At 69.2% G+C, this 25,561-nt stretch overlaps 3 protein-coding genes and 1 long non-coding RNA gene across 5 annotated transcripts; all 4 read left to right on the top strand.

Moving 5' to 3' along the window:
- Positions 1 to 1,620: 1,620 nt before the first annotated feature.
- Positions 1,621 to 9,014, top strand: DAXX (death domain associated protein). The gene is given in 6 exon segments (XM_074567681.1): positions 1,621 to 1,660; positions 3,159 to 3,456; positions 4,988 to 5,846; positions 8,109 to 8,325; positions 8,327 to 8,629; positions 8,874 to 9,014. Coding segments are annotated over 5 exon segments (1,596 nt in total). The 5' UTR covers positions 1,621 to 1,660; positions 3,159 to 3,243; the 3' UTR covers positions 8,878 to 9,014.
- A 2,193-nt stretch (positions 9,015 to 11,207) lies between these two features.
- On the top strand, positions 11,208 to 16,953 carry ZBTB22 (zinc finger and BTB domain containing 22). The gene is made up of 2 exons (XM_074567688.1): positions 11,208 to 11,331; positions 14,113 to 16,953. Exon 2 carries the CDS (start codon positions 14,136 to 14,138, stop codon positions 15,672 to 15,674), a length of 1,539 nt encoding a protein of 512 aa, XP_074423789.1. The 5' UTR covers positions 11,208 to 11,331; positions 14,113 to 14,135; the 3' UTR covers positions 15,675 to 16,953.
- Positions 16,954 to 17,417: 464 nt separating this feature from the next.
- On the top strand, positions 17,418 to 21,967 carry TAPBP (TAP binding protein). Of its 2 annotated transcripts, XM_074567726.1 has the most exons (8): positions 17,418 to 17,490; positions 17,958 to 18,137; positions 18,301 to 18,537; positions 19,153 to 19,524; positions 20,112 to 20,450; positions 21,212 to 21,301; positions 21,773 to 21,798; positions 21,883 to 21,967. In XM_074567726.1, exons 1-8 carry the CDS (start codon positions 17,454 to 17,456, stop codon positions 21,892 to 21,894), a joined length of 1,293 nt encoding a protein of 430 aa, XP_074423827.1. In that variant the 5' UTR covers positions 17,418 to 17,453; the 3' UTR covers positions 21,895 to 21,967. The 2 variants fall into 2 exon arrangements, with proteins under 2 accessions (XP_074423827.1, XP_074423826.1); XM_074567725.1 differs by having other exon boundaries at positions 21,773 to 21,911.
- Positions 21,968 to 23,281: 1,314 nt separating this feature from the next.
- On the top strand, positions 23,282 to 25,168 carry LOC141735230 (uncharacterized). The gene is made up of 3 exons (XR_012584676.1): positions 23,282 to 23,371; positions 23,938 to 24,257; positions 24,966 to 25,168. It is a non-coding gene; the product is annotated as an uncharacterized LOC141735230 (long non-coding RNA).
- Positions 25,169 to 25,561: the final 393 nt, after the last annotated feature.

The following is a 25,561-nucleotide window of genomic DNA, read 5'->3' as shown; positions in this document are numbered from 1 at the left end:
AGAGAAAATAACTTAAATTCTGGCAGGTCTGGGTTCTTCCCCTTTTGGGTGGAAATTGGCCACACTGAAATTTGATATTTTTAAAATTGAGGAGGGCGGGGTGGGGGCCCTGATAAAGATACGTCGCATTTTGCCTCAAAACCCAGCGATTCGGGGGGTTCTTTGACTTCTGTAATCACAACTAACGCGGGTTTTATACCCACCCGAGGTGTTTTATTTGTTATATTTGTAATTCATCACTCCCAGGCCCCACTGACTTCAATTAAGGCGCAACGAAGCGGCGTTTCCTCACCAAAGTGGGGCAAACGTCCCCAAACCCCCCAGGATTTCCCCGCTTTATGCCTCAAAACCTGCGTTATAGGACAAAAAAGAGAACACGCCAGTAACTATATACATAAACGCACCCTAACACACATATATGTGCGCGTATATATACCGTGAATTATGTTTTTATCTCTTTTTCGTTGTTCCACAGCATCGCGTTATTAAATGCAGTGGGGTTTTGTCGCCGTTACCGGCTTTACGTTATTTCTGCCCCCAATCGAGCACCTTCTTGTCCTTTTTTTCCCCATTTTCCCTGGGATTGGAGGGAATGGGGGGAGCCGTTGGCGTTGGGCCCTCCCCACCCCCCCACACCCGCCCCCGCTGCCCGGGAGGTGCCGAGCTCCTTCACCTCTCCCTCATCTCTTGTTCCTTGGGGAAAACCTGTGGTAAAAAGTGGTTACTTTTAGTCCTATTTAATGATTTATGGCCGGGTCGGGGGCGGCGGCGAGCCCAGCGCCTCCCTGGAGCCCCGCGCTCCCTTGCGTTGCCCAATTTAATATTAATTACGGTTAATAATCCCGCTGGGGAGGGCTCCGTGCCGCTGGCGGGGCTGGGGCTCCCCTCCGTCCCCTCAGCGCAACGGCGGCTGCTCCCTCGGCGCCGGGCGGCGACGCACCCCGCGTGCGTCACCGCGCACGGACGCACCGCGCGTGCGTCACCGCGCACGGACGGCGCTCTGCGTGCGTTAACGCTCTGTAGCGGCGCTGCGCGTGCGCCAACGTCCGGAGCCGGCCCCGCGCCGCCCAGCCCCCTTCCGGCCGCCGTAGCCCCGCGCATGCGCAGCGCCATCCGGCCGCCGCCATCTTGTCGCCCGCCGGCGCGCCTGCGCACTGCCGCCTCTCCGCCCGCTCACGGCTCCGCGGCGGGGACGGCGCTGATGGACCGGTACCGGGCCCGGCCTCTCCCCCTTCCGCCCCCGCGTCCCCTCTCCAGGGTTGGGGGAGGGGGTGGGGGGGGTGGGGGGTGACGTGCTCACGTGCAGGCAAAATGGCGGCGCCCAGCGCCCGCCGCCGCCGCCCGCTCCCGCTGCCTCGCCGTGCGGCAACATGGCGGCGCCGCCGCGCTTCCCCGGATGTGAGGCGGCGCCCTGATTGGCCGCCCCGCCGCCGCCCCGCCCTCTCCTTGTACGGTGTCATGGCGGCGCCCGCTTTCCCCCGGCCCGGCCGGGCCCCACTTCCGGTCCTGCGCAGTGGGCGGCAGCGGCCGCCGGTCGGTGTGGCGGCGCTCGGGCGCCGGAACGGGCCCAGGAGGCGGGTGAGCGGCGGCGGGGGCGGGGCGGGGCGGGGCGGGGGCGGGGACTGGGGGGGCGACCGGGGCTGGGGGGGGAGGCCCGGAGGTGGGGGGTAAAACGGGGACAAGGGGACGGGGGGGGGGGACACGACACCGGAGGGGGGGGGACACGACACTGAGGGGGGGGGGGGTGTGGAGAAAATGGGGGGGGGACACACCGGGGGGAGTGTGGAGAGAATAGGGGGGGACACACGACACCGGGAATGGGGGGGGTGGGGACACTGGCGGGGGGGGCACCGGGGGGGGCACCGGGGGGGAACGGGACACCGGGAGGGGGGACACGGGAAGCGGGGGGGGGAAGGATCGAGGGGGGGGACACCCGGGGGGGGTGGGGAGAACTTGGGGGGGGGGCAGGGGGGAGAATGGGGCGATACCGGGGGGAGTGGGGACACCGTGGGGGGACGCACAACGAGGGGAGGGGACAGCGGGCGGGGGGGGGGGGGAAGGACTGAGGGGGGGGCACCGGGGGGAGGGGACACCGGGGAGGGGGGGGGGAGAATGGGGGGAGGGGCACCGCGGGTGAGGGGGAGGGGAGGACTTGGGGGGGGGAGGGAGACACTGGGAAGGGGGGGGGACACTGGGGGGGGGGGAGTGAGAAACGGAGGGGGGGGACACGACACCGGGAGGGATTATTGGGGTGCGGGGGGGGAGGGGCTGGGCCCATGGGGGGGGCGTTTTGGGGGGCAGAAGGTGGGGGGCTGGGGGGGGGATATTGGGGGGGGCAGAGCGAATACGGGGGTGCAGGGCCCCGGGGGGGCGGGGGGGTTATGGGGGCTGGGGGGGTGTTGGGGGGCAGAGTTTGGGGGGCTGAGCCTCGGGGAGGGGGTAAATGTGGGGGCGGGGGGGGTATTGGGGGGCAGGGTGAATATGGGGGGGCAGGGCCCGGGGGGGGGCAGTGTCGCGGGGGGCGGGGGGGTTTTGGGGTGCAGGGCCCGGTGGGACGGGGGGAGGCGGGGGGATTTTGGGGTTCAGGTGGGTTTTGGGGTGCTCTGTCGGGGGGGGGGTTGGGGTGCGGGGGGGTTTAGGGGTGCTCCAAGGGGGGGGTGGTTTGGGGGGGGGGGGTTTGAGGGTGCTTTGTCAGAGAGTTTTGGGGCCCGGGGGGGTTTTGGGGTGCTCTGTTGGGGGGGGTTGGGGTGTCCTGTTGGGATTTTTGGGGGGGTTCAGGTGGGTTTTGGGGTGTGGGGGGGGGGTTGGGGTGCTCTGACAGGGTTTTTGGGGTGCAGGGGGGGTTTGGGGTGCTCTGGGGGGGGGTTGGGTCCGGGGGGGTTTTGGGGTTCTCCATCGGGGGGGTTTTGGGGCGCAGGGGGGGTTTGGGATGCCCAGGTGGGGGGTTTTGGGGTTCAGGGGGGTTTTGGGGTGCTCTGTCGGGGAGATTTGGGGTGCGGGGGGGGGTTTTGGGGTGCCCCCTTGGGGTTTTTTTGGGGGTGCTCTGTCGGGGGGGGTTTGGGGGGTTCAGGTGGGTTTTTGGGGTGCGGGGGGGTTTTTGGGGTGCTCTGTTGGGGTTTTTGGGGTGCTGACCCCCCCCCCCCCCTCCTCTCCCCCAGGTGCCCCCCCCTGAGGCCGCCCCCCCCCGAATCCCGGGATGCCCCCGCGGCCCTGACGCCCCCCCCGGGCTCTTCGCCCCCGGCCATGGCGGCCCCCCCCACGGCTGGCGGCGTCATCGTGCTGGATGACGAGGACGAGGGGGTCCCCGCGCCCCCCCCCGCCCCCCCTGCCACCTCGGCGACCCCCCCGCAGCCCCCCCAGCCTAATGGGGCCCCCCCGGGCAGCCCGGGTCCCCCCCAGGGCGGGGGGAAAGGGGGGGGCGGCTACAAGGCGGAGAACGAGCGGCTCTTTGGGGAGGTGAGATGGGGCGTGTGTCCCCCCCGGGTGTCCCCCCCCCAAGTGTCACCCCCCGAGTGTCACCCCCCCAGGTGTCCCCTCCTCGGGGGATGTCACCTCCTTGGGGTGTCCCCCCCCAGTTGTCACCCCCCCCTCCCCCCGAGTGTGTCCCCCCCCGGGTGTCCCCTCCCTGGGGTGTCCCCTCCCCAAGTGTCCCTTCGTCTGGGGTGTCCTCTCCTTGGGGGGTGTCCCCTCCCCGGGGTGTCCCCCCCTTGGGATGTCCCCCCCGAGTGTCCCCTCTCCAAGTGTCCCCCCCCGGGGTGTCCCCTCCTTGCAGTGTCCCCTCCCCAGGGTTGTCCCCTCCTCTGGGGTGTCCCCTCCTTGGGGGGTGTCACCTCCCTGGGGTGTCCCCCCCTTGGTGCCACCCTCACCCGTGTCTGGGTGTGTGTGTGGGGGGGTGTCCCCAAAATGGGTCCCCGATGTCCTCGGGGACGTCTGTCTCCATGTCACCTCCGTGTCCCCCCCTATCTCCGTGTCACCGCTGCGTTTCCGTGTCCCCCTTGGGTGTCTCCATGTCACCTCTTGGCTCCGTGTCACCTTGGAGCCGCCATGTCACCTCCGTGTCATTGCTCCCCGTTGTCATCTCTGGTCACCGTGTCACCTCCTGTCTCCTCCGTGTCACCTCTTGTCCCCACCGTACCTCTTCTCTCCGTGTCACCTCTTCTCTCCATGTCACCTCGCTGTCTCCGTGTCACGTCACTGTCTCTGTCCCTCTCTCTACGTCTTCGTGTCACCTTGGTGTCTCTGTCCCCCTCTGTCACCTCCCTGTCCCTGCTGGGTGTCCCTGTTCCCCCTCCATCACCTCTGTGTCCCCCTGGGTGTCTCCGTCCCCGCTCTGTCACCTCCTCGTCCCCTCCTTGACATCCCCATGTCACCTTGGGGTCTCCACCCCCCCGGGTGTCTCCATCCCCCGTCCATCACCTCCCCGTCCCCCCCAGATGTCCCCATGTCACCTTGGGGTCTCCATCCCCCCTGGGTGTCTCCGTCCCCTCCCAGATGTCCCCATGTCACCTCGGGGTCTCCATCCCCCCTGGGTGTCTTCATCCCCCCTCTGTCACCTCCCCGTCCCCCCCAGATGTCCTCGTGTCACCTCGGGGTCTCCATCCCTCCTTTGTCACCTCTGTGTCCCCCTGGGTGTCTCCATTCCCCCTCCGTCCCCTCCCTGTCCCCCCCCAGATGTCCCCGTGTCACCTCGGGGTCTCCATCCCCCCCGGGTGTCTCCGTCCCCCCCCAGATGTCCCCGTGTCACCTCGGGGTCTCCATCCCCCCTGGGTGTCTCCGTCCCCCCGAGATGTCCCCGTGTCACCTCGGGGTCTCCATCCCCCCTGGGTGTCTCCGTCCCCCCGAGATGTCCCCGTGTCACCTCGGGGTCTCCATCCCCCCGGGTGTCTCCGTCCCCCCGAGATGTCCCCGTGTCACCTCGGACTCTCGTTCCCCCCGCCCTGACCCCTCTCCGTCCATGTCCCCGTCCCCGTTCCCCCTTTTCCGGCAGTTCCTGGAGCTCTGCACCCGCCTGACGGAGGAGCACCCCGAGGTCGTCCCTTTCCTTTCGGGTCGTCACCAAAAAGCCAGCCCGGAATTTTTGGCATCGGCCGAACTCCGCAACGTCCTGAGCCGTTGCCTGAGCCGCGTCCGCACGCGCCGCAACAAGGTCTACGTCTACATCAACGAGCTCTGCACCGTCCTCAAGGCCCACACGCTGCGCCGCAAACTCGCCCTCCTCGCCGCGCCCCCCCCGGCCCCCGCCGCGCCGGCCCCCTCCCCGCCGCAACCCCCCGCCTCCCCGCAGCCCCCCGTCGCCGCCGCCGCCTCCTCCTCCTCCTCCTCCTCCTCTTCTTCTTCTTCTTCCTCCCGCCCGCCCGGCGGGTCCAAGCGGCAGATCCGTTACCTGGAGAACCTCCTGCGCGTCTACATGGGGGAGATCCGACGGCTGCAGGAGCGGGAGCTGGACCTGGCGGAGCTGGACAGCGAGGACTCGACGTACCTGCAGGAGAGCCGGCTGAAGAGGAAGATGATGAGGATCTTCGAGCGGCTCTGCCAGCTCAAGCAGTGCAGCAGCCTGACGGGCCGCGTCATCGAGCAGCGCATCCCCTACCGCGGCACCCGCTACCCCGAGGTCAACCGCCGCATCGAGCGCTTCATCAACCGCCCCGAGGCCTTCCCCGACTACACCGACATCCTCAAGGTCATCCAAAAAGCCAGCGCCCGCCACGGCCTGGGCCTGGCCCGCCGCCAGATGGAGAGCATGGCCCAGGACGCCTTCCGGGAGGTGGGCAACCGCCTGCAGGAACGACGCCACCTCGACCTGGTCTACAATTTCGGCAGCCACCTGACGGATCAGTATCGGCCGGGTGAGGTCCTGGAGGGAGCGGGGAGCACCTGGAGGGGCGGCAGAGCTTCTGGAAGGGGGGTGGAGCTCCTGGAGGGGCGGTGGGGCTGAAGGAATGGTCGGTGGAGCTCCTGGAAGGGGGCTGGAGCTGCTGGAGAGGGGTGGTGGGGCTGAAGGAATGGTCGGTGGAGCTCCTGGAAGGGGGCTGGAGCTCCTGGAGAGGGGTGGTGGGGCTGAAGGAATGGTTGGTGGAGCTCCTGGAGGGGTGGTGGAGCTTCTGAAGGGGGGCTGGAGCTCCTGGAGGGGTGGTGGAGCTCCTGGAAGGGGGCTGGAGCTGCTGGAGAGGGGTGGTGGGGCTGAAGGAATGGTCGGTGGAGCTCCTGGAGGGGTGGTGGAGCTTCTGAAGGGGGGCTGGAGCTCCTGGAGGGGTGGTGGAGCTCCTGGAAGGGGGCTGGAGCTCCTGGAGAGGGGTGGTGAGGCTGAAGGAATGGTCGGTGGAGCTCCTGGAGGGGTGGTGGAGCTTCTGGAAGGGGGCTGGAGCTCCTGGAGAGGGGTGGTGGAGCTCCTGGAAGGGAGATGGAGCTCCTGGAGGGGTGGTGGGGCTGAAGGAATGGTCAGTGGAGCTCCTGGAAGGGGGCTGGAGCTCCTGGAAGGGTGGTGGGGCTGAAGGAATGGTCAGTGGAGCTCCTGGAAGGGGGCTGGAGCTCCTGGAAGGGTGGTGGGGCTGAAGGAATGCTCGGTGGAGTTCCTGGAGAGGGGAGGTGGAGCTTCTGGAAGGGGGATGGAGCTCCTGGAGGGGTGGTGGAGCTTCTGGAAGGGGGTTGGAGCTCCTGGAGAGGGGTGGTGGAGCTCCTGGAGGGGTGGTGGAGCTTCTGGAAGGGGGTTGGAGCTCCTGGAGAGGGGTGGTCGAGCTCCTGGAAGGGGGATGGAGCTCCTGGAGGAGTGGTGGAGCTTCTGGAAGGGGGCTGGAGCTCCTGGAGGGGTGGTGGAGCTTCTGGAAGGGGGCTGGAGCTCCTGGAGAGGGGCGGTGGAGCCTCTGGAAGGGGGTTGGAGCTCCTGGAGAGGGGTGGTGGAACTCCTGGAGGGGTGGTGGTGCTCCTGGAAAGGGGTGGTGGAGCTGAAGGAATGGGTGGTGAAGCTTCTGGAGGGCTGGTGGAGCTCACGGAGGAGTGTGATGGAGCAGAACAAATGGGTGATGGAGCTCATAGGGGCGTGGTGGAGATTCCTGGAGGGGTGATGGAGCTCCTGGAGAGGTGGTGGAGCTCCTGGAGAGGGGTGATTGAGGTTATGGAGAGGTGATGGAGCTCATGGAGAGCTGGTGGAGCTGACAAAATGGTGGTGGAGCTCCCGGAGGGGTGATGGAGCTTCGGGAGACATGGTGGTGGAGCTGAAGAAGTGGGTGGTGGAGCTTCTGGAGAAGTGATGGAGCAGAACAAATCGGTGGTGGAGCTCCTGGAGGGGTGGTGGAGCTCCTGGAAGGGTGATGGAGCTTCTGGAAAGGTAGTGATGGAGCTGGTGGAGCTGGTGAAGGGTGCTGGAGCTCCTGGAAAGGCGATGATGGAACTGGTGGAGCTCCTGGAAGGGTGATGGTGGAACTGGTGGAGCTCCTGGAGGGGTGATGGAGCTCCTGGAGAACCAGTGGAGCTCCTGGAAGGGTGATGGAGCTTCTGGAAAGGTAGCGATGGAGCTGGTGGAGCTCCTGGAAGGGTGATGGTGGAACTGGTGGAACTCCTGGAAGGGTGGTGGAGCTCTTGGAGAGGTGATGGTGGAACTGGTGGAGCTTCTGAAGGGGTGATGGAGCTCCTGGAGGACCAATGGAGCTCCTGGAAGGGTGATGGAGCTGGTGGAGAGGTGATGGTGGAACTGGTGGAGCTCCAGGAGAGGTGATGGAACTGGTAGAGCTTCTGAAGGCGTGATGGAGCTCCTGGAAGGGTGATGGAGCTCTTGGAGAGGTGATGGTGGAACTGGTGGAGCTTCTGAAGGGGTGATGGAGCTCCTGGAGAACCAGTGGAGCTCCTGGAAGGGTGATGGAGCTTCTGGAAAGGTAGCGATGGAGCTGGTGGCGCTCCTGGAAGGGGGATGGTGGAACTGGTGGAGCTGGTGAAGGGGGATGGTGGAACTGGTGGAGCTGGTGAAGGGTGCCGGAGCTCCTGGAAGGTGCCGGAGCTCAGAGGTCACATCGGGAGGGCTTTGTGGTGGCATCAACCACCTGCCGCCCCCCCTCCCAGACTCTCCCCCCTCTTTGCTCCCTCTCCTCTCTCTCCCTCGCCCCCCCCCGGCTCAGGGACGGACCCGGCCTTGGTGGACCCCGAACTGGCCAAACGGCTGCGGAAGAACCGGACGGTGGCCCTGACGCGGCTGGACAGTGTCATCTCCCACTACGCCCAGCTGCAGGACGAGAGCGAGGAGGAAGAGCGCGGGCGCAAGCGGGCGGCCCGGCAGCAGGGAACCCCCCCCGTCCCCCCCCCCGCCGCCGCCGCCCCCCCCGCCCCCCCCACAACCCCCGGCCCAGGGCGGGGGGGACGACGACGATGACGACCACGATGACGGGGCCAAACCCCCCCCGACGCCCCGTGCCCAGGAGGAAGAGGAGGAGGAGGAGGAGGAGGAGGAAGAGTCAGAGGAGGAAGAGGAGGAAGACTCGGAGGAGGAGGAGGAGGAAGAGGAAGAGGAAGAGGAGGAGGAGGAGGAGGAGGAGGCCGAAGGCAGCCGGGGCAGAGCCGAGGAGGAGGAGGAGGAGGAAGAGGAGGAGGAGGAGGAGGAGGAGCGCGGCGAGGAAGGCAGCGAGGCGGGCCGCCGCCCAGGGTGGGTAGTGCCACGGCGGGGACACGGGGGTGTCACACACACCCCCCCCCTCCATGTCCCCCCCCAGGTGACACTGACTCCGGGTGTCACCCCTCTAAAGCACCCCCCCCCCCCCAATGTCTGTCCCCCCCCCCAAGGTGACACCGCTCGGGGACGTCACCCCTCTGACCCCCCCCCCGTCCCCCCCCAGGTGACACTGCTCGGGGACATCACCCCTCTGACCCCCCCCACCATCCCCCCCCAGGTGACACCCCCTCGGGCCAGCCGAGCCCCCCACAGGGACGCGTGTCCCCCCCACCCGCGGGGGGGGATGACGGCGACCGGGCAGCAGCAGCAGCAGCAGCAGGAGGAGGAGGAGGAGGAGGAGGAGGAGGAGGCAGCGGCGGCGGGGGGGGGCGAGGCGAGGAAGGGGCCCCCCGCCTGGAGCCCCCCCACGAGCTCTTCGTGCTGGAGATCGAGCCCCTGCCCCTGGAACCCGCCGAGACCCCCCCGGCCTCCCCCTGCCCCCCCCCGGGGGGTTCCGAGGCCACCCCCAAAGCCGCCCCCCCCTCGCCCCAACCCTCCTGCCCCCCCCCGCCGCCGGCCCCCCCTTCCCCGGGGGCCGTATCCCCCCGTTCGGCCCCCCCAGAACCGGGTTCGGGCAGGGGGGGTCGCTGCCCGCTTTGGATACGACCCCCCCCGAAAGGGAAACGGCCCCCCCCCCGCCAGCCCCCAGCCCCTGGAGAATGGGGAGGGGGGGGACGACAGCGGTGACCTGGCGGGGGGGGGCACCGCCATCAGCTCCACCAGCTTCAACGGCAGCACCGAGCCCCCCCCCCGCAAGCGGAGCCGGCTGGACCTGCCCGCCGGAGCCAGGTGGGGGGGACGGGGGGGGTCCCGGGGGGGTCTGGGGTTCCTGGGGGGGGATCTGAGGGTCCCAGGGAGGTCCTGGGGGGGGTCTGGCAGTTCCAGGAGGGCTCTGGGGGGGTCCCGGGGGGGTCTGGGGGTCCTGGGGGGGGGTCTGAGGGTCCCAGCTGGGTCCTGAGGGGGGTCTGGGGGTTCCAGGAGGGCTCTGGGAGGGTCCCATGAGGGGTCTGGGGGTCCTGGGGGGGGGGGCTTGGGGTCCCGGGGGGGGCTCTAGGGGGGGTCTGGGGGTTCCAGGCAGGGTCCCGGGGGTGTCCTGGGGGGGGCTTTGCGGGTCCCAGGGTGAGTCTGGGGGTCCCAGGGGGGTCCAGGGGATCTCCAGGGGTCCCAGGAGGGCTTGGGGGGGGTCCCGGGGGAGGGGTCTGGGGGTCCCAGGCAGGGTCCTGTAGGGGGTCTGGGGGGCCTGGGGGGTCCCGGGAGGGGGTCTGGGGATCCCAAGGGGGGTCCTGGGGGGGTCTGAGGCTCCTTGGGGGGGTCTGGGGGTCCCTGGGGGGGCCCCGGGGGGGATGTGGGGGGTGAGCGTGTCCCGGGGGGGTGACGGTGCTGCCCCCCCAGCCCCTGCATCGAGGTGCACAGCGTGGGCTCGGAGGAGGAGGAAGAGGAGGAAGAGGGGGGGGGGTGTCCCGGGGTGCTGGCCCCCCCCCGCCACAGCCCCCCCCCCCCCGACTCCACCCGGGCCGACTCCCCCGGGAGGGACCTGGTGAGCAGCTCCCAGGGCAGCCCCCGGCCCCCCAAGGCCTGCAAGGTGAGGGGGGGGGGCCCGGGGGGGGCGGGGGTCTCTGTCCTGTCCGGAGGGGGGGGGGTCTTGGGGGTCCTGGGGGGGGGACACTGTCCTGTTCTGGGAGGATCTGGGGGGGGTCCCTGTCCTCCTGGGGGGGTCCCGGAATGGCCTGGGGGGGGGGCCTGTCCTGTCTGGGGGGGCCCTGTCCTGCTGGGGGGGGGCCCTGTCCTCTCCAGGGGGGGTCCTGGGGTCCCTGTACTGTGCTGGGGGGGTCTGAGGGGGGCCCTTTCCTGTCCTGGGGGGAGGGTTTGGGGGTCCTGGGGGGGGGGGGGGACCCTGTCCTGCTGGGGAAGGGGGGGTCCTTGTTCCCTCATCCAGGGCGGGGGGGCCCTGGGGGGGGGGGGGGGGGGGTTCCCTTGTCCTGCCTGGAGGTGCCCCCCCGCCCCGCAGTGTGTCCCATCCCAAAGTGGAGGGGGCGGGCAGGATGGGATACCCCCCCCCTCAGATATGAGGGACCCCCCCCCGAGATGTGGGACCCCCCCCCGGGTGTGGGGGACCCCCCCCTGACCCCCCCACCGTGTCTCCCCCTCCCCCCCCCCCCCCCCCAGACCAGCGTGGCGACGCAGTGCGACCCCGAGGAGATCATCGTGCTCTCGGACTCGGATTAGCCCCGCCCCCTTCCCCGGACTGGCCACGCCCCCTTTTCGGCCTGGCCACGCCCTCTTTCGGACTGGCCCCGCCCCCTTTTTCGGCCCGGCCCCACCCCCGGCCCCGCCCCCTTCCCAATAAAAGCTCCGTTTTCTTACCGCGGCCCCTTTAAGAGCCCGGGCCCGCCCCTTCCCCCCGGCCTGGGCGGGGCCTCGGCGGCGCCTGCGCGGGGTGACGCACGGCGGGGGCGGGGCCGGGCGGCCTTAAAGGGGCCGCGGCGGCGGCAGCGGCGGGGGGGGTGTTAAAGAGGGTGCAGCCGCTTTAAGGCGGGCGGGGGCGGGGCCGCGGCGGGGCGGGGCCGCGGAGGGGGGGGGAGGGGGAGCGGCAAGATGGCGGCGGCGGCGGCGGCGGCCTGAGCCCCCGAGCGCGGGTGAGCGGGGGGGCGGGGCGGGGGCGGGGCCGGCAGGGGGGGGGGCTATAGGGGCTATGGGGGGGCTGAGGGGGGTGTGGGTGTTATAGGGGGTCTATAGGGGCCGGGGTTATAGGGGGGGCTATAGGGGCCGGGGGTTATGGGGGGGTGTAGGGGCTATAGGGGGTGTATAGGGGCCGGGGGTGTGTGGGGCTATAGGGGGTGCTATAGGGGCCGGGGGTTATGGGGGGGTGTAGGGGTTATGGGGGATACAGGGGGAGCTATAGGGGCAATAAGGGGGTGCTATAGGGGCCGGGGGTGTGTGGGGTACAGGGGCTATAGGGGCTGTAGGGGGAACGGCTGTAGGGGGGGCTATAGGGGCTGGGGTATGGGGGCTGTAGGGGGGGCTATAGGGGCTGGGGGTATGGAGGGGTGTAGGGGCTATAGGGGAGGGGGGGCCTATAGGGGTCAGGGCTATAGGGGCAGCTTTAGGGGCTGGGGGGGAGTATGGGGGCTCGAGGGGGTCCATAGGGGCCGGGGGTATAGGGGCTAAGGGGATAGTATAGGGGCGGGGGGGGACGACTGTGGGGGTGTGGGCTATGGGGGGATATAGGGGCTGGGGGGGTCTATAGGGGCTGGGGGGGTATAGGGGCTGTAGGGGTGTGGGGTATGGGGGGGTCTATAGGGGCCGGGGGGCTATGGGGTGTGGGCTGGGGGCTATAGGGGTGTGGGGGTATGGGGGCTATAGGGGGTTATGGGGGGGCTATAGGGGGGCTATGGGGGGGTGCTATAGGGGGGCTATAGGGGCTGGGGCTATAGGGCACGTTGTAGGGGCCGAAGGTATGGGGGCTGAGGATATAGGGGCTATGGGGCAGGCTATAGGGGAGCCTGTAGGAGTCGGGGTAGAGGGACCACGGGGTGGGGGGCGCTATGGGGGATTGAGGGTATAGGGGCTATGGGGCGGGGTATTGGGGGGGGCTGGGCTATAGGGGCTGGGGGGGCTATAGGGTACGTGTGGGGCTATAGGGGCTGGGGCTATAGGGGACGTGTGGGGCTATAGGGGACGTGTGGGGCTGGGGGGAGCTGGGCCCTGCCCTGGGCTGAGGGGGGGGCGGATTTGGGGACAATTTGGGGCAGAACTGGGGGGTTTTTGGTCCCCGGGGTGGGGGTTGGTGGGGATTCGGGGCAGCTCGGGGGTGGGGGGGGTGTTGGGTGACGATTTGGGGCAGATTTGGGGGGTTTTGGTCAAGACTCGGGGCAGAATTACGGGTTTACGGCCAAGATTTGGGGCGAAATGGAGGGGTTTAGGTGCCGATTTGGGGCAGATTTGGGGTTTGGGGGGAATTGGGGCAGATTTGAGGTTTTGGTGTTAATTTGGGGCAGAATTAGGGGTTTTTGGTCAAGATTTGAAGCTGAGTTGAGGGGGTTTGGTGACAATTTGGGGCAGATTTTGGGATTTGGTGAAGACTTGGGGCAGAATTAAGGTTTTTCCGATCAAGATTTGGGGCGGATTCTTGGGGTTTTGGTGACAATTTGGGGGAGATTTTGCATTTTGGTGATGATTTGGGGCAGATTCTTGGGGTTTTGGTCAAGATTTGGGGCAGATTTTGGGTTTTGGTGAAGACTCGGGGCAGAATTAAGGTTTTACGGTCAAGATTCGGGGCAGATTTTTGTGGTTCTGGTGACAATTTTTGGCAAATTTTGGCTTTTGGTGAAGACTTGGGGCATTATTACGGGTTTATGGTCAAGATTTGGCGGGTTCTGGTGGTGATTTGGGGCAGATTTTGCGGTTTTGGTGACAATTTGGTGAAGACTTTGGGGTTTTGGTGAAGACGTGGGGCAGGATTAAGGGTTTTCGATCAAGATTTGGGGCCAAGTTGAGGGGTTTTGGTGACAATTTGGGGGCAGATTTTGCATTTTGGCAATGATTTGGGGCAGAATTTGGGGGGGATTTGGCAAGAATTTGGGTCAAATTTTGGGCTTTCAGTGAAGACTTGAGGCAGAATTCAAGATCTGGGGCAGATTTTTGGGTTTTAGTGAAAATTTGTGGCCAAATTGAGGGGTTTTGGTGATGATTTGGGGCAGATTTTGGTGTTTTGGTGAAGACTCGGCCCAGAACTGCAGGTTTACAGTCAAGATTTGGGTCTGAGTTGCGGGGATTTGGTAACAATTTGGGGCAGATTTTTGGGTTTTGGTGAAGACTTGGGCCAGAATTAAGGTTTTACGGTCAAGATTTGGGGCAGATTTGGGGGATTTTGGTGAAAATTTGGGGCAGATTTTGGGGTTTTGGTGAAGACTCGGGGCAGAATTATGGGTTTACGGTCAAGATTCGGGGTGGAATTGAGCAGTTTTGGTGACAGTTTTGTGCAGATTTTGGGTTTTGGTGAAGACTCGGGGCAGAATTACGGGTTTTGCCGTCAAGATTTGGGGCAGATTCTTGGGTTTTGGGTGAGGATTTGAAGCAGATTTTGGGTTTTGGTGAAGACTCGGGGCAGAATTATGGGTTTACGGTCAAGATTCGGGGTGGAATTGAGCAGTTTTGGTGACAATTTTGGGTGGTATTTGAGGTTTTGATGAAGACTCGGGGCAGAATTACGGGTTTTACGGTCAAGATTTGGGGTGGAATTGAGCAGTTTTGGTGACAATTTTGGGTGGTATTTGAGGTTTTGATGAAGACTCGGGGCAGAATTACGGGTTTTACGGTCAAGATTTGGGGCAGATTTGGGGGGTTTGGGGTGAGGATTTGTGGCCGCCGCGTCCCCCCACCCCCCGCCCCGTCTCTCTAACCCGCCCCGTCCCCAGGACGTCGCCGCCGGGGCAGCGCCATGGAGGCCTCGTGCGGCGGCGGCGGCGGCGGCGCCCTGGTGCACATCGACTTCCCGGAGATCACCAGCGCCTTGTTGGCCAACCTCAACCGGCAGCGGGTGGAGGGGAAGCTCTGCGACATCTCCATCCACGTGCAGGGCCGCGTCTTCCGCGCCCACCGCGCCGTCCTGGCCGCCTCCTCCCCCTACTTCCACGACCAGGTGCTGCTGAAGAACATGACCTCCATCGTCCTGCCCGGCGTCATGGACCCCGCCGCCTTCGAGACCGTCCTGGCTTCGGCCTACACCGGCCGCCTCACCATGGCCCCCGAGGACATCGTCAACTTCTTGACGGTGGGCAGCGTCCTCCAGATGTGGCACATCGTGGACAAGTGCACCGAGCTCCTCAAGGAAGGACGGGCCGCCCCGGCCCCCCCGGGACCCTCCTCTTCCTCCTCCTCCTCCTCCTCCTCCTCCTCTTCCTCCTCCTCCTCCTCCTCCTCCCTGCGCGCCCACTCCAGCCGCACCAGCGACAACCAGTCCCCCAGCAGCAGCAACTACTTCAGCCCCCGCGACGGGGCCGAGGGGGCCGAGCCCCCCAAGTACGCAGCGCCGGCGGGGGGCAAGGAGCCGCTGGAGGCGGGGGAGGAAGGCAGCGAGGACGGCGACGCCGCCCGCCGCCCCCTCTACGTCCAACCCAGCATCGTCCCCCAGAAGCAGTGGGTCTACGTCAAGCAGGAATGGCTGCAGGAGGACCTGGTCCTCACCTGCGAGGAGGACGAGGACCCGGTGGAAGGACCGGCCCGGGGGAGCGAGGGACATCCCCGGGGCGGCTCCTGCCCCTCCGCCGCCCCCCCGCCCCGGCCCCCCAAGCTGGAGGAGCAGGTGAACTTCTGCGAGTCCTCGGCGGATTTCCCTTCGCCCTACGAGGCTTTGGAGGAAGGCGGGGGTCCCCCCTTCCCGCCCCGCTCCCTGCTCCCCATGGACATGCAGGGCAACCAGATCCTGCTCTTCCCCCCGCAACCCCCCGGCGCCGGCGTCGCCGCCGCCGCCGCCGCCGCCGCCGCCCAACACGGCGCCGTCCAGCTGGCGGCGGCGGCGGCCGACGGCAACAAGATCTTCATGTGCCACTGCGGCAAGGCCTTCTCCCACAAGAGCATGAGGGACCGGCACGTCAACATGCACCTCAACCTCCGGCCCTTCGCCTGCCCCGTCTGCAGCAAGAAGTTCAAGATGAAGCACCACCTCACGGAGCACATGAAGACCCACACGGGCCTCAAGCCCTACCAGTGCCAGGTCTGCGGCAAGAAGTTCATGTGGCGCGACAGCTTCATGCGCCACAAAGGCCACTGCGAACGCCGGCAACGGTTGGCCGCCGGGCATTTGCCCGGCCTCCCCGCCCCCGGCAAGAAGGAGCCTGTCATGGCGGCGGCGGCGACGGGAGGAGGAGGAGGAGGAGGAGGAGGAGGAGGAGGAGACGGGGACTGGGGGACGTTGCGGGAGGGAGGGGGCGGGGGGTCGCCCAGGGGGGAGGTGGGGTTCGGAGGGGGGAAGATGTGAGGGACGGGGGGGAGGGGGAGCCCATCACGTCCGGTCACCCAGGTCCCAGCCCACCTGGACACTTGGGTCCCACCACACCCAGATGCTGGGGTGCCATCACATCTGGATCCCTGGGTCCCATCACCTCTGGGCACCCAGGTCCCATCACATCTGGACGCTTGGGTCCCATCATGCCCAGATGTTTGGGTCCCATCACATCTGGAGACCCAGGTCCCATCCCACATGGACACTTGGGGCCCACCACGCCCAGATGTTTGGGTCCCATCACATCTGGAGACCCAGGTCCCGTCCCACATGGACACTTGGGTCCCACCACACCCAGATGTTGGGGTGCCATCACATCTGGAGACCCAGGTCCCATCACCTCTGGGCACCCAGGTTCCATCACATCTGGACACTTGGGTCCCACCACACCCAGATGTTTGGGTCCCACCACATCTGGGGACCCAGGTCCCATCCCGCCTGGTCACCAAGGTCCCACCACATCTGGGGACCCAGGTCCCATCCCACTTGGACACTTGGGTCCCACCACACCCAGATGTTGGGGTGCCATCTCACCTGGACCCCTGGGTCCCACCACATCTGGGCACCCAGATCCCGTCCCACGTGGACACTTGGGCCCCATCACACCCAGATGTTTGGGTCCCACCACATCTGGGGACCCGGGTCGCATCACACCTGGACACTTGGGTCCCACCACACCCAGATGTTCGGGTCCTGTCACATCTGGGGACCCAGGGCCCGTCCCCTCTGGACCCCCAGCTCCCACCCCACCTGGACGTTTGGGTCCCATCACAATCCGGGCGCCTGGCGTCCCCGCAACCCCCCCCCCCCGCCAAAGACACTTGTGCCCCACTGTGTCCCCCCCCCCACCCCGGGGACACCAGGGCCCTCCGGGTCCCACCCCCCGCCCCCCCCGGACCCCCATGTCCCCCCCGTGGGTGTTGGTGTGTGTGTGTGTGTTAACGACCGGTGCTGAGCTGGGAATTGTCCCCGTCACCCCCCCCCCATGTCACCGTCCCCACCCCCCTGGTCCCACCCGGGTCCACCCATGGGTGCCCCCCCCCATAGAGACCCCTGGGTGCCCTCCCCCGACCCGGATGCCCGGGGCCGTGGGTGCCCCGCCCCCACCTCCCCCCGCACCCGGGAAGGGCCTGGGGGGGGGGGGGGGGAGCGGGGGGGTGGTGTCGGTCCGTGTCGCCCCTCCCCCCCCTCCCCCACCCCTTTTTTTTGTAATTTGAGTCGATTCGTGACTTTTTTTAACGTCGATAAAAAGTGACCCGTGCGGCTCGCGCTGCTGGGGGCGGGGCCTCGGGAAGGGGCGGGGTTTGGGGGGCAGGGGGCGGGGTTTGGGGCGAGGGAGGCGTGGCCTGGGCTCCTGGGGGCGGGGCTTGGGGAGAGGGATGTGGTCTGGGCTCCAGGGGGCGTGGTTTGGGGCCAGGGGGCGGGGCGATTACTCCGGGGGGCGGAGTCGGGAGAGAGGAGGCGGGGTCTCACTCCTGGGGGCGGGGCCAAGGTTCTAGGGGCGGGGTTTGTGCCCCTGGAGGCGGGGTTTGAACTCCTGGGGGCGGGGCTAGGTCTGAGGGGGCGGGGTCCAAGTTTGGGGGGGGCACGGCCGGGGCTCCTGGGGGCGGGGTTTGGGGCGGGGTCGCGGTCCCGGGGGGCGGGGTCTTATGGTGAGGGGGCGGGGTTTAGTGTCATGGGGCGGGGCCTGTGCTCGCGGGGGCGGGGCTTAGTCCCGGGGGCGCTTCCGGGAAAGCGAAAGCGAAAGCTCCGGCGATGGCGGCGGCGGCGGCGGCGCTGGGGCTGGTGCTGGGTGAGAGCCGGGGGGGACACCGGGACCCCCAAAACCGGGAACCCCCCTGGGGACCCCCCCCAAACACTGGGACCCCCCCTGGGAACCCCAACTTTGGGACTTCACCCCCACAATCCTCGACACCCCCCCGGTACCCCCCCACTTTGGGCCCCACAGAGTCCCCTACACGGGCTCCCCCCCCCCACGTCCCACTCACCGGGACCCCCAAGTCCGCGACCCCCCCCCCCTCCCGGTGACCCCCACCCTGGGACTCACACACCCCCCCCATCGGGACCCCCAACCCCGGGACCCTCCACATGGGCCCCCGCCCCTCCATTCCCCCCCCCCGGAACCCCCCAAGACCCCCATCCTGGGACACCCCCCCCCACACACCCCCCCCCTCCAGGACCCCTCTGGGACCCCCAACTTCCCCCCCCCCCCCCCCGGGACGCCCCCCGGCCCCTCCCCCGACGCGGTGTCTCCCACAGGGCTCTGCCTGCCCGGGGGGGGGGCGGTGGATGTGGGGCTCCCCCCGCGCCCCCCCCCGCTGCCCTGTGTCCTGCTGGGGCCGGGGGGGGCCCCGACCCCCCGCCCGGCGCTGCTGTTCCTGGGGGGGGCCCCCGACCCCCCCCGCGGGACGGAGTCCGACGTCACCTTCCACGTCACCGGTACGTCACCACCCCCCGCCCCGCCCCGCTCCACAGGTGGGGGTCAGCACCCCCCCACTGCCCCACATGTGGGGGTCAGCATGGAGGGGGGGGGCATCACCCTCCTGCCCCACACATGTGGGTCAGCACCCTCCTGTCCCTTTCCCCCCCCCCCACCCCGCAGACCCCTGGGACACCCTGGCCGGGGCGTGGGGCCCCCCCTGGACGCCCCCCAAGTGCGAGCTGAGCCCCACGGTGCCGGTCGTGACCCCCCCGCCCTGGGCCCCCTCCCTGGGCCTCGGCGCCCGCAGCCCCCCCGGCCTGGGGGGGTCCTGGTGGGTGGCGGCGCTGGGGACCCCCCACTACGGCGTCACCGCGCTGCTGCAGGGACCCGCCCCCGCCCCCGGCACCCCCCTCACCGGTAAGGGGGCACGCGGGCCCCACACCACCCCCCACGTACCCCGTGTCCCCAAATGTGTCCCCCCCCCCACGTCCCGTGTCCCCACGTGTTCCCCCCAAATGTCCCCCCCATGGTCCTCCTGGCCCCACAGCCCCGTGTCGTCCCCCCCCCCGTGTCCCCCATGTCCCCCCTGTGCCCCCCAAGTCCCCTCACGCCCTGTGTCCTCCCCCGTGTCCCCCACGTCCCCTCACCCCCCCGTGTCCCCCCCGTGTCCGCTCCATGTCCCCCCCATCCCCTCACCCCCTCCATGTCCCCCCCATGTCCCCACATCCCCTCACCCCCCGTGTGTCCCCCCCGTGTGTCCCCCCGTGTGTCCCCCATGTCCCCACGTCCCCTCACCCCCCATGTCCCCCCCATGTCCCCACGTCCCCTCACCCCCCCGTGTCCCCCCCGTGTCCCCCATGTCCCCACGTCCCCTCACCCCCCCCGTGTCCCCCATGTCCCCCACATTCCTATGTCCCCTCTCCCTGCCGTGTCCCCCCCGTGTCCCCCCCATCCCCTCACCCCCCATGTCCCCCACGTCCCCACATCCCCTCACCCCCCCGTGTGTCCCCCCCCCTCTCCGTGTCCCCGCAGCCGCTCTCTCCGTCTTCACGCTGACGCCAGAGCTGGGGGGGTCGCCGGGGTCCCCCCTGGACCTTCACTGCGCCTTCGCCGCCCCCCCCGGCCCCTTCGCCCTGGAATGGCGCCACCAGCACCGGGGGGGGGGCCGTCGCCTGCTGGCCTTCGACTCGGCCACCGCCCGCGTCACCGCGGCCACCCCCGGCCACCGCCTGCTGCTGGGGGGGGCCGGGGAGGACGAGGGGGGGGCGGCGGGGGGCGGGGGGGGGATCCGGCAGGTGACGCTGCGGCTGGAGGCCCTGAACGTCACCCAGGAGGGCACCTACGTCTGCGCCATCTTCCTGCCCCACGGCCAGGCCCAGACCCTGCTGCGCCTCCGCGTCCTCGGTCAGTGGCACCGTCACCCCCCCCCCGCCCCACACACGCACCCCGGGGACGGGGGGGGACGGGGGGGGGGACATGGGGGACACAGACAACCCGGTGCTACGGGGGGGGGGGGAAGGGCTGGGTCGTACGGGGGCTCGGAGGGTCTCAAACGGGTCCTTCCAGACCGCACTGGACCCGTCCGTGGCCCCATATGGGCCCCGTGGGGGACACGGGGGGGGCTGGGCGCTATGGGGCACCCCGGCCCCATCTCACCCCCCCCATCCCCACGGAGGGGCTGGTCTATGGGGCTGTTGCCGTATGGGGACTGGTCTATGGGGCCGTCCCCACATGGGAACCAGTCTATAGGGTCAGTTCCCGTATAGGAACTGGTCTATGGGGCCGTCCCCACATGGGAACTGGTCTATAGGGTGTATCCCCACATGGGAACTGGTCTATAGGGTGTATCCCCACATGGGGACTGGTCTATGGGGCTGCCCCCGTATGGGAACCGGTCTATAGGGTCTGTCCCCACGTGGGGACTGGTCTATGGGGCCGTATGGCCCGGGCCCTACGGGACCCATGCCGATGTCCCCTCCCCGTGTCCCCAGCGCCCCCCAAGGTGACGCTGCGCCCCACGCCGCTGGTGGTGGCCCCGGGGGCGGTGGCCGAGCTGCTCTGCGAGACCTCGGGCTACTTCCCCCTGGACGTGGGGGTGCGGTGGCAGCGGCGCGACGGGGCCTCGGGGACGTTGCTGCCCCTCGGGGACACCGTGACCCACACCTGGACCTCGGGCCACCGCCGGGGACCCGACGGCACCTTCAGCCGCAGCAGCGGAGCCCGGCTGGTCCCCGCGCGGCCCGGCCACCACGGGGACGTCTACGTCTGCCTGGTGACGCACCCCGCGCTGGCCGCCCCACGGCGCGCCCGCCTCCGGCTGGAGGTGGCCGGTGAGTTGGGGACATCATCAGGGACATCACTGGGGACATCATCATCGAGGGGGGGGGAACATCGGGGGAGGGAGGGGGGGTGCTGAGGGAGGGTGGGCTTGGGGACACCAAGGGACGCTGCGGACGGGGCTGGGATGGTCTAGGGGACACCAGGGGCTGGGGACACCAAGGGGACACCAGGGCCATGGTTTGGGGACACCAAGGGACACTGGGACCATGGTTGGGGACACCAGGACCATGGTTGGGGACACCAAGGGGTGCTGGGGTTGGACTTGGGGACACCAAGGGACACCGGGACCGTGGTTGGGGACACCAAGGGGGGACAGGACCAGGGCTGGGGACACCAAGGGGACATTGTGGACGTGGTTGGGAAGGTCATGGGGACACCAGGAGTGGGGCTGGGGACACCAAGGGACACTGGGACCATGGTTGGGAAGGTCATGGGGACACCAGAACCATCCTTGGGGACACCAAGGGGTGGCAGACCTGGAGTTGGGGACACCGAGGGACATTGGGACCAGGACAGGAGGGTCTAAGGGACACCAGGACCAGGGTTGGGGACGCTGAGGAGTGCCAGGGTTGGAGCTGGGGACACTGAGGGACACTGGGACCGCGGTCGGGAAGGTCTAAGGGACACCAGGACTGGGGTTGGGGACACCAAGGGACATTGGGACCGGGAGAGGAGGGTCTCGGGGACACCAGGGACAGGGTTGGGGACCCCGGCGGGGGGCGGGGGTGGCTGAGGTGTCCCCTGTCCCCAGGCGCGGCAGGGCCAGGCCTGGAGGACGCGGTGGGGCTCGGCCTGGTGGCATTTGTCCTCTGCGGGCTCTGGCGCTGGCTCGGCGTCCCCCGTGAGTGCTGTCCCCGCGTCCCCAACCGTCCCCGACCGTCCCCGTGGCCCCAACCCCCTCCCCCCCCCTTCTCTCCGCGTCCTCTCATGTCCCCTCCCCCCCCCACTATGTCCCCGCATCCCCCCTTGTCCCCACCGTGTCCCCCCTTGGCCCCATGGCCCCCATCCCCTTCCATGTCCCCACGTCCCCCTCCTTGCCCCCATGTCCCCCCATGTGTCCCCTCCTTGGCCCCATGTCCCTCCCCGTCCCCATGTCCCCCATGTCCCCGTCCCCGTGTCCCCTCCTCGCCCCCATGTCCCTCCAGATCCCCACGTCCCCTTCTGTGTCCCCAAGTCCCCCCTGTGCCCCGTGTCCCCTCGTGTCCCTCCATGTCCCCTTCCGCGTCCCCCCACATCCCAATGTCCCCGTGTCCCCTCCGTGTCCCCAATGGCAGCAGCCCCTGACCCCCCCTCCCCCCCCCTCTCTCCGCAGCCCCGAGCCCGGAGCAGGACCCCAAGGTAACGTCCCCGTCCCCGTCCCCACGGGGTGCCAGCACCCGTGTCCCCAAGTGTCCCCCGGCTCACCTGTCCCCTCCCCCGCAGAAGAGGTCGTGACCCCGACGCTGGAGCCTGGCGACGACACGCCCAATAAACCGCCTTTGTCCCCAAAACGGGGCGTCCGTCTTTCTGTGTCCCCACGGCCCCAACGTGGCCCCAACACGTCCCCGGACGTGTCCCCGAACATGTCCCCCCACGTCCCCATTTTCCTTGACACCAGGGACACCAGAAGCAGGGTTGGGGACACCAAGGGACATCGGGACCGTGGGTGGAAGGTCATGGGGACACCAGGCTGGGGGTTGGGGACCCCAAGGGGACACCAGGGCCATGGTTTGGGGACACCAAGGGGTGCTGGGGTTGGAGTTGGGGACACCAAGGGACACTGGGACCGCGGTTGGGGACACCAAGGGGGGCCAGGACCGGGGTTGGGGACACCAAGGGACACTGGGACCATGGTTGGGGACACCAGGACCGGGGTTGGGGACACCAAGGGACACTGCAGATGGGGTTGGGATGGTCTAGGGGACACCAGGAGTGGGGCTGGGGACATCGGGACCGTGGTTGGGGACACCAAGGGGACACCAGGAGTGGGGTTGGGGACACCGAGGGACACTGGGACCAGGGTTGGGGACACCGAGGGCCACCGGGCCCGGGGTGGGGGTGGCTGAGGTGCCCCCTGTCCCCATGACGCCATGTCCCCATGTGTCCCCAAGTCCCCCAATGTCCCTGTGTCCCCCCATGTTCCAATACCCCCGTGTCCCCCTGTGTCCCCAATGTCCCCCCTTATGTCCCCCACGTCCCCATGTCCCCCCGTGTCTCGATGCCCCTGTGTGGCCCCACATCCACCATGTCCCCTGTCCCCCCCGTCCCCCTTTTCCCCCTTATGTCCCCATGTCCCCCCTGTCCCCAGGTGTCCCCCACATCCCCGTGTCCCCCATGTCCCCATGTCTCCCCCTGTGTCCCCATGTCCCCTCACGTCCCCGTGTCCCCCCGTCCCCATGTCCCCCCACGTCCCTGTGTCCCCCCGTCCCCCCATGTCCCCCGTCTCCTCCTGTCTTCATGTCCCCCAATGTCCCCCCTGTCCCCACGTCCCCCCGTCCCTTTGTCCCCTCCCGTCCCCGTGTCCCAGTGTGTCCCCCTGTCCCCCCATCTCGTCCCATGTCGTCCCCGTGTCCCCACGTCCCCGTGTCCCTCCCCGTCCCCGTGTCCCCCCATGTCCGCCCCCCGCCCCGCTGGCACTTCCCCACGGGCAGCCCCTCCCCCCTCCCCCCCCGCGCCGTTTCCTGCCGCCCCGGGGGGGGGCGGGGCCGGGGACACGGAGGGGGGGACACAGGGGACACAGCGGGGGACACAGCGGGGGGGACACAGGGGACACACACCGGGGGGGACACACGGGAGGGACCCGGCTCCGCTCCCGCTCCGGTGCCGGGTCTCGACGCGGCCCCGCCCGCCCCCCCCCCCCCCCCCCCCCCCCCCCCCCCCAGCAGCGCCCCCCGGCGGCGGCCCCGGCCCCAGGGAACGGCGGCGGCGGCAGGTGTGTGTCGGGGGGGGCGGAACTGGGGTCACTGGGAGGGACTGGGGGAGACTGGGGGGACCGGGAGGGACGGGGGGGGGCACTGGGGGCAGCGGGGTCGGGGGTGTCGGCGTTTACTGGGAGGACTGGGAGCAGGAAGGGGTGGTGCTGGGGGGGGGGAACTGGGGAAACTGGGGGCACTGGGAGGGACTGGCAGGGACTGGGGGACACTGGGGGGGACTGGGAGGGCCTGGGAGCACTGGGAAGGGGCTCTGGGAGCACTGGGGGCAGCGCAGTCGGGGGGTGTCGGCGTTTACTGGGAGCACTGGGAGGACTGGGAGCAGGAAGGGGTGGTGCTGGGGGGAGGAACTGGGAGGGACTGGGGGGCGCTGGGGGGCACTGGGGGGCACTGGGAGCAGGAAGTGCCGTTACTGGTTGTTACTGGGAACGGGAACTGGGAGCACTGGGAGCTCGGGGACTGGGGGGACTGGGAGCCGGGGGGTAAGGGGGCTGCAGGGCGGCACTGGGAGCACTGGGGCGCTATGGGGCAGCACTGGGGGGGCTGAAGGGGGTCCCCTCTCTCCCAGGGTCACCCCACCGAGTGTGGGGCTGAGCCCACCGAGCATCAGAGCCGTGGGTCAGAGGCTGCTGTGGGGCTGCGCCCTCTGTGGGGCTGCCCCCCACCGTGGGTCAGCGCTGTGGGTCAGAGCCCGCCGTGGGTTGAAGCTCGCTGTGGGTCGGAGCCCGCCGTGGGGCTGAGGCCCCTCCTCGCCGTGGGTCGGAGCCCGCCGTGGGGCGCCCCATGCTGCCGCGGGCGCTGCGGGCGCTGCTGGAGGGGTCCCGGCCCCCCCCGGCCCCCCCGGGGGTCGCGCTCAGCCCCTGCCCCCCCGACGGCGACCCCCCCCCGGTGAGACTTGGGGGGCGCTGGGGGAAGTTGGGGGGCGCCGTGGAGGGGGGGTTCCTGGGTGGGGGGGGGGCATATGGGGGTCGGGGGTGGGACGTGGGGGGATGTCATTGGGGGGGCGATGGGGAGGGGCTGTTGGGGGCACCGGGGGCTATGGGGGGGGGTCAGTTGTGGGACACCCCGGGGGGGGGTGCTATGGGGTGCCATGGGGGGGCTGTGGGGCGCGACGTGGAGTGCTATGGGGGGTGCCGGGGGGGGGTTCTGTGGTGGGGTGCGTCTATGGGGTGCTGTAGCGGTGCCGAGGGGGGTCTATGGGGCGCTATGGGGGGGCTATAGGGAGCTATGGGGCGCTATGGGGTCTGTGGGGGGTCTGTGGGGCGCTATGGGGGGTCTATGGGGCGCTATGGGGTCTGTGGGGGGGCGCTATGGGGGTCTATTGAGGTCTATGGGGCGCTCTGGGGTCTGGGGGGGACTGTGGAGCGCTGTGGGGGGGTCTATGGGGCGCTGTGGGGTCTGTGGGGGGCGCTGTGGGGGTCTATTGAGGTCTATGGGGCGCTCTGGGGTCGGGGGGGGGGTCTGTGGAGCGCTGTGGGGGGGTCTGTGGGGCGCTGTGGGGCGCTCTGGGGTCTGTGGGGTGTGTCTATGGGGCGCTGCGCGGTCTATGGGGGGGGGGTCTGTGGGGCGCCCCCCGCCCCCTGACGCCGCCCTCAGGGGGTGCCCCCCCCCGCCGCCCCCCCCCGGCCCCCCCCCGGCCCCGCCCCTCCGCGGGGGGGCGCTGCCCGCGCTCGTGCGGCACCTGCTGGAGGCGGCGGCGCGCGGGGACCCCGCCTTCGGCCCGGCCTTTCTGGGCACCTTCCGCGCCTTCGCCCGCGCCCGGGACGTGCTGCGGCTGCTCGGGGACAGGTGGGGGGGGCCGGGGGGGCCGGGGGGGGGGGTCATGGGGGGTCATTGGGGGGGTCGGCGGCGTCTGGGGGGTCAGTATATGGGGGGGGGGGGGATGTGCTGCGGCTGCTCGGGGTCAGGGCCGGGGGGGTCTGGTAGGGGGTCATGGGGGGGTCATTGTGGGGGGGGTCAGGGTGGTGGGGGGGGGTCATGGGGGGTCATTGGGGGGGCTGGGGGGGTCGGCGGGGTCTGGGGGGGGTCAGTATATGGGGGGGGGGGGGACGTGCCGCGGCTGCTCGGGAACAGGTTGGGGGGGCCGCGGGGGGGCCATGGGGGGTGTCGTTGGGGGGGGTCAGGGTGGTGTATGGGGGGGGGTCAGGGGGGTCGGGGGGGGGGACGGAGGGGGGGTCATGAGGGGGGGGTCA

The sequence above is a fragment of the Larus michahellis genome, chromosome 29 (assembly GCF_964199755.1).
Source record: "Larus michahellis chromosome 29, bLarMic1.1, whole genome shotgun sequence".
In the NCBI taxonomy this organism is placed as follows: domain Eukaryota; kingdom Metazoa; phylum Chordata; class Aves; order Charadriiformes; family Laridae; genus Larus; species Larus michahellis.
This window is presented reverse-complemented; position numbering and strand designations above follow the sequence as displayed.

Excerpts from the sequence above, each read along its gene's own strand:
- TAPBP (XM_074567725.1), top strand. The coding sequence starts at position 17,454 with ATGGCGGCGGCGGCGGCGGCGCTGGGGCTGGTGCTGG. Across the intron at positions 19,525-20,111 it reads GCTGCGCCTCCGCGTCCTCG|CGCCCCCCAAGGTGACGCTG; the intron begins GTCAGTGGCACC and ends CCGTGTCCCCAG. Across the intron at positions 20,451-21,211 it reads CCTCCGGCTGGAGGTGGCCG|GCGCGGCAGGGCCAGGCCTG; the intron begins GTGAGTTGGGGA and ends CCCTGTCCCCAG.
- ZBTB22 (XM_074567688.1), top strand. The coding sequence starts at position 14,136 with ATGGAGGCCTCGTGCGGCGGCGGCGGCGGCGGCGCCCTGGTGCACATC.